General features: G+C 38.2%; 1 protein-coding gene across 2 annotated transcripts in view; it reads right to left on the minus strand.

Annotated features, from left to right (window-relative positions):
• Window positions 1-261: 261 nt before the first annotated feature.
• LOC132059202 (mitochondrial arginine transporter BAC2) overlaps window positions 262-7,025 on the minus strand; it is a 14,203-nt gene continuing 7,439 nt past the window's right edge. Inside the window, exons 1-7 of one of the 2 annotated variants that reach the window (XM_059451750.1) lie at window positions 6,739-6,875; window positions 6,329-6,529; window positions 6,138-6,213; window positions 4,497-4,592; window positions 2,777-3,293; window positions 1,757-1,892; window positions 262-799 (exon numbers count right to left, since the gene is read on the minus strand). In XM_059451750.1, coding sequence (XP_059307733.1) covers window positions 605-799; window positions 1,757-1,892; window positions 2,777-3,293; window positions 4,497-4,592; window positions 6,138-6,213; window positions 6,329-6,445 — 1,137 coding nt within the window. In that variant the 5' untranslated portion in view covers window positions 6,446-6,529; window positions 6,739-6,875 and the 3' untranslated portion in view covers window positions 262-604. Of the gene's footprint in view, window positions 800-1,756; window positions 1,893-2,776; window positions 3,294-4,496; window positions 4,593-6,137; window positions 6,214-6,328; window positions 6,530-6,738; window positions 6,876-7,025 lie in introns of those variants that run through there. The other variant, XM_059451749.1, reaches the window with a different exon arrangement.

A 7,025-nucleotide genomic window follows, 5' to 3' on the forward strand; every position in this document is an offset into this window, starting at 1 on the left:
TCTTGGTTTTCTCTGATATAAAGACATTGGATAAAGATTGATGTGGGGGTAAGTACATTTTCCCATGAAACAAACTTCTCGTTTAACCCTCTCTTTTTAAGTTGCTTCTTTCTTTCCTTATTTTTTTTTTTTAAACAAAAGATGATGACTTGATATGAGTTTGGCAAGCAGACTAGCCAAAAAAATATTGATGGGACCAAATGTAGCTTTTGAATAACACTAATTATGCTTATAATACATGCATCCCACACATTCAATCCCTAGGTTAAATCACCTGCGCCAACACTATCGTACAAGTACAAAATGTTACTATCAATCGTCTACATTGTTGAAATCATATGAGAAACAACGCTTGTGCTTATTGCTAGTTATTCACATCTTTAATAGCCGAATTGGGTACAAAATATCTAAATAGTGAAGCCAAAAAAGAAGCCAAACATTTAACCAACATTAATGTGCGAGTAGTCGTCTCCAAGCTTGTTCTAGAGAAAAAAAATATGCTTCTCTTTGGTAGATACTTAGAGAAAATTCCGCGTGCACTTGTTAACACGGCTAATCATAATTCAATTTGCTTAGTTCCTCAATTCCTCCCGTCTTGTTCCCTTCACTTGGGGAGGAGTCTGTCAATTGCAAAAAGATAACCACCTACAACCACAAAGGATGCAAGTCCACTGCGTGCCATCCGCAATCCCAAGCCACGAAATAAGATATTCCTATCTGCAGGATGGATCCCAGTCCATCTCTCAAATCTCTTCCCAGGCAGTTGCCATTTAAGAAACCTCCTCTCCATAGATACAAACTGCACATAAAGAGTGTAAAGGAAAGAGGATAACCCAAAAGGCCTGGGGGAAAGAGAATACCACAAATGTTCCTATGAAGTATAATCACAATAACAACCATGAAACCCATGTTTAATGCATCTAAAAACGTTGAAAATCTGAGGACAGCAGGTCAAAAGTAGTTGAAGCATTCAGTACCATTGTAGCTGCTACAGAACCTGATGTAACAGATACTCCAATTATACGGTTACAAATACACATTCTCATCTACGCCACCCTCCAACCAACGACCACCAATACTAAAACCTCATAGACAATGCATGTATTCCCAAATGGGAATGTGTGCTAAAAGGTTCAACCTACAGAAGATATATCGTTTCAAGAAGACCTATACAGTCTCATGATTTTGCACCAGGACTGTAATTGCCACACTATGAACAAAAATGTTCGCCATCAACTAATGAATTCCTGCATAGATCCTGTCAGAGAAGCAGCACTTGAGAGAAGCTATACACCATTACACCCACCAAATACAGATTACTTAGAAATTAGTTCGGGCTTGAATAGAGCGAAATGGATTCAAGGGTTTCAATAGCAAACCTTAAGTAATTTGGGATTGAGGTGTTAATTGATTGATTGACGACATTGTGCCCCACACACCCTCACAACCGAAAATGGAATTGAGCAGTTCCAACTCTAAGGCCAATAAGTTGAATTGACCATAGAAATTTGTCTGACACACCAACTAATCCCACATCATGTATATTCCCTACTCACATATTTTTATGAGCTTAACTAACAAATACGTATTGTACTGAGACTAGTAAGCTCCCAAATACTTGTCCTATATTCCGCTACCTAAATTGATCACCCAAGATTTCTTTGAGCATTAAGGTATCTGGGTGGATATTCATATAGCAAAATATCATACAGGTGATCAAATTAAAGATGATTGAATCACTGGTAAGGCAACACACCTTAGGCAGCACAATGCATTGTGAACGAGATTTGGCAGTATCAAAACCATGAGAAGCAGCAGCAGCAAGTGAACCAGAGAATCCAGCTGCAAGACTAACAGCTAACGGAGACAATGGACCAACATCTTCATCAGATCTGAACGAGAACAAGGTAATGGTTAATAAGCATCAAAGTCATTTAAAACTTTGAATAGGGCATGTCTCTATTATGGAATAATGAAGTGACAAAATAGACACTTGGTATATAGAAATTTTATTCTAGGGGAGAACCCATTTGTCAAGCATAACTCAAGTTGAACAACAGAAGGCTAATCCAACTAAGTTAAAGCGGCAAGCCTGAAAGCAATAGCTGTTACACTCTTTATTCACCACACCATTTCATGTCAGATATAAATCCAAAATATCTCAGTGGGGTCTATAAAGAGGCTTAGGACTGTGAATATTTAGAAAAAAACCTTGTTCAAGTCCCAACAAAGGCCAAAAAAAAAAAAAAAAGGTTAGGTGCTTTTGTTCCTATTGGTCTAAGCGTTGGTAGGCAGAGTTATCTAGTATCCGTATTGGTGGGAGGATGTTGGTACTTGGTAGAATAATCGAGGCACACACAAATTGACCTGGAAACTACTGTTATATAAAACAAGAGTTATGGGGGTAGTCTTCTAATGTTTTCACCTTTTTTACTATATTACTATGGTGCAAAAACCTTGTTAGTCTAATGCACATTGATTTAAGGATATTCTTCAAAACTTTATAATATGGGGGTAGATTTCTTAATGTGGGGTTTGATTGAAACTTTCATAAAGTAATAGGTCACAATTCTATTTTTCTGTTTCTTAGACAACATCCAATCCAAAGCAGTTCAGGAAAAAGATAGTCATCCAAGCACGAGCTTTTTTCCAAAGAACTTGTTTATGGAAAATGTTTCTCCAAAGACATGTCCAGAAAACATTCAAACGTCAGAATTGGAAACCAGGACTAGAACAAACATTTAGAACAAGCTAACATAAGAATTTGACGTAATACCTAGGTGGGGGATCCATACCAACTGCTTTCCATTCAACCATTGCTTGATGTAGGAATTGCCACGTTGAAAAGAATATACCACCGAACACACAATCTCGAGCAAGTCCAGATCTCATGCCTCTCCAGAGAGCACCCCATCCTTCCAAAGATATGATGTCTAACGGCCTCTTAACATCAGAGATAGATGGGGGTCTACCAGACCCTGTCATCATCCATGGATAATCTTTCAGGGCAGTAACCAAATTGGGATGTTTGGTGGGCAGGGTGGTCAAAAGACCAACTGTGTTGTTCAAAGCTCTAATGTCCTGGGAATATCCTGGTAGCAACTTTGCCGTTAAGGGCGAAACAACGGCCTTTTCAACAACTGACGTGGAGCTGGGAATTCGGGAGGCAGAAGTAACCTGAGCACGGAGCTTAATAAGTTCAAATGGAGAACTTACTAGTGATTCCACTGCTCCAGAAGCAATTCCTGCCAACAGAGCCTCAGAAACATGGACATACTTGTCCTCTCGACCATCTGATTATGAAGGAAGTGCAGATGAAACAAATTTGTTAGCACCCAAACCTCTATAATGAGAAAAGAAGCAAGTGATACTCAAAAGTATTCAATTCATTTGTATAATATGGTTGTGCATCATTCCGACATTCCCTTCTTTTCCACTGGCTATTATAGGTTCATGAAAAAGATATTCTTCTGTCGTCCCAATTGAGCTGGTTCAGTTATCTATGGCCAAATTGACCAATTCTTTGTTCCATTTGGCATATCATTCAACTCTTTCTTATAACATCTGTACATAAAATTATTAAATTTGCTCTCTGTCTCAAGAGGCAGCAGAAACAAACAACCATTTGTTCCTTCACTGTAAAGTTAAAACTAAAGTTTGGGCCTTTTTTATCAGTTTATCCAAGGAAAGTTGGACCATGCCAGAACACACAGCAGATCTTTTAAGCTGCTGGATCAGAAGGGGTGGTAGCAAAGGTCAGAAGATATGGTGGAGTCCATGGAGAACAATTCCAGCTTGTATATGGTGGAACATATGGAAGGAGAGAAATGACAGAATTTTTGAAGGCAGATCCAACTCAATTCAGAAGATCAAATGGAATTGTATTAGTTCTTTAGATTTTTGGTGCAAAGAAAATAGTATAGAGGATGCATTACAAGTAGTGGAAGTCATAGGACTTCTGTAATTATTACCACCATGTAGCTCTCCTTTTGGAGGTGGCCAGCATATCCATTAATGCCTGAGGAATACAAAGTTACTATTTTTTTTTTTTTTTTAAAAAAAAAAAATTAAATATGTTACTGATAGGAAAAGCTCTAAATTTCTAATCGTAGAAATTTTATTTTACTCCAAAAATAATGGTGTTTCTTATTCTTCTTTGTTGACATAGAGAAACTATTGAGAACAGTTCTAGATATGGTCCAAGACGAACTAAGGTCGGAAATTTATTAAAACCATTTGTTTTGGAATATGGTAAAGTAGCTTCTAGTGGGGTCCGTTGATCGCTGTCACAATGACCTTTCTTAAGGTACTTCGTCTATTATTTGGGTGATTCTTTCCAATACCTTTTCTTTAACAGAGTGAACATTCTCGAACTTCCATTTACAAGACAAGCATTTAAACCAACATAATCATGCAAAAATCCTGTTCGGTCTAGGTTTGGATTTTCTGGTCAGAAGATTACGTAATAAACAGCTAAGCAACTGAAGAAATCTTACCTTTGTAGAAAGCTGTTAATATTTCATAAACACCAAAGCGAGCTCCCAAACCCAATGATCTTCCAAGTGTCAACCACCCCACACCACTATACAAGCCTTCAATGTTTAAAAGATTAAAAAACATTAATATTTAAGAAAGATGTTCATATAAACAGTCGTCAATATGAGAAAATTTATGAACTTTTCTAGTCGGTCTTTTATTTGGCCTATGGAAAAGGCTCATAAATACCCCTAACCTATTGAAAAAGGCTCATAAATACCCTCCTTCCACCTTTGGGTCTAAAAATACCCTTCCATCCACCTTTTAGGTCTAAAAATACCCTTAAGGTTTGTTTTTGGCTCAAATATACCCCTCAAATTTAACTCTTTTAAAAAGCCACATGGCATTTTGTAATTGGTCACACATTTTAATTTCAGAATAAGTAAAACCCACCCAATTTTTAAGACCCAAACCCATTGACCCGTTGGAGGAAAGACCAAGCAAGACATTTGACAAAGATGACATGGAACAAAACATGTGTGAAGGAAAAATGGAAGAAGTCTTTAAGAACAATGAGGTTAATTCAGGTAATATTGAAGGAGGACATTTTAAATTTACTGGAAAAAGTGAAGAAAGTGAGCAAGGTAAGCGTAATATGTCATCTCAACAACCATATAAAGCTGATGGAAGAGTTGCTTGGAGGGAAGGTGCGGAATTTTTTGAAGTAGTTGAAACCTACCCATCTTGTGGGTCTCCTGAGAAAGTCAAGAATGAATTTGGTGTGCTGCATCATATGGAATCACATGAATACAGACAATCCGAAGCAGCCACTGACAGACTTGACCATCTAGAAACTTGCAAAAATGTTGCTGCAAAGGAGGATCCAGATGGCGAAGAGGAAAGTGAAGAAAAAGTGGGTAAATGGTCCTATCAATGGGCTAATACACATCAAAGGTCAAAAAAAGAAGATTTGTGTGGTCAATTGGAGCATAAGGAGACAGTAATAGCAGAAGAAAACTTATCGGATGTTAGTCTGAGTGAGGAACATTTACTTTAAAATGGGTCAATGGGTTTGGGTCTTAAAAATTGGGTGGGTTTTACTTATTCTGAAATTAAAATGTGTGACCAATTACAAAATGCCATGTGGCTTTTTAAAAGAGTTAAATTTGACCTGTTAGTTTGAGGGGTATATTTGAGCCAAAAACAAACCTTAAGGGTATTTTTAGACCTAAAAGGTGGATGGAAGGGTATTTTTAGACCCAAAGGTGGAAGGAGGGTATTTATGAGCCTTTTCCGTTTGGCCTATAATGCATGTATTTCTCATGAAAGCATTCATAAAATTGACAAATCATCTCGATAACTTTGGTCATGAAGTAAAATGAGAGAGCATACTAGCATCATCTATTTAAAAAAAAAAAAAAAAAAAAAAAAAGGGGGCGGCCCGGTGCACTAAGCTCCCGCTATGCCCGGGGTTCGGGGAAGGACCGGACCACAAGGGTCTATTGTAAGCAACCTTACCTTGCATTTCTGCAAGAGGCTGTTTCCACGGCTCAAACCCGTGACCTCCTGGTCACATGGCAGCAACTTTACCAGTTACGCCAAGGCTCCCCTTCTAGCATCATCTATAGTTACCACAAAATAAAAATAGCTGATCGAGTCACCTGAACTTCCCGACAATGTTCTAACCCTATTGAGGACATCAGCACCAGTGAGTTGTTTACTGCTACCTGATCCCACCTGCATTTCATTCCACGGAACATACAACCAAAGCACAAGAAGACATTAAAGATGCTTCCCTCTGTGTAAGGTAATCATTTAAGTGAATGCTCAGGGTTATTATCAATTTCCACACCTGTACAAGGACCTTAAGGCTATCGAGAGGGTAACTGATAGCAGTGGCTAATGTAGCCGATCCTGCAGCAACAGCTGCATGCGTTGCAAATATTGGATTCGTCAAAAGTTCGTTCATTCGATAGATTAACGTGGATTACGGTGTATTGCAATTGCTCCTCACCTTGAGTCACAATCAATATATTCAGAGATTCACAATTCCCTGCAATTCCAATTAGAGTGACACAAAGAGTTAGTACTTCATATGCTCTATCCAGTAGCGGGTAGTACAGGTGTAAGGTTATTTTGATCCTTGATATATAATTTCGAACATTAATAGTCATGTATTGCTACTTATATAGAAGCCACAGTCCGGTCAAGAAGATGTTTGGGGTCCTAGTCGGGTCAAGAAGATAAAGCAAGAGAACTCACAGATGTGAAAACAAAGAAGATGGAAAGGACAGTCTTTTCCTTGATGAACTAGGCGATTAAGAAGAAAGAGAAACTGATTGTACAAACGGGAACTAATCTCCCGGGGAGAAACAAATGGTCTGCAACGATATGAATGAGTTTAACTACAACAACGACAACAACAACATACCAAGTGTAATCCCACAAGTGGGATCTGGGGAGGGGAGGGCAGAGTGTGAGACTTTACCCGTAATAACCCATATATATTTTTTTTTTAAGCTTAGTTGGTAATTTAAATAAAGAAGCAA

The sequence above is a fragment of the Lycium ferocissimum genome, chromosome 6, assembly GCF_029784015.1.
Source record: "Lycium ferocissimum isolate CSIRO_LF1 chromosome 6, AGI_CSIRO_Lferr_CH_V1, whole genome shotgun sequence".
NCBI classification, from domain to species: domain Eukaryota; kingdom Viridiplantae; phylum Streptophyta; class Magnoliopsida; order Solanales; family Solanaceae; genus Lycium; species Lycium ferocissimum.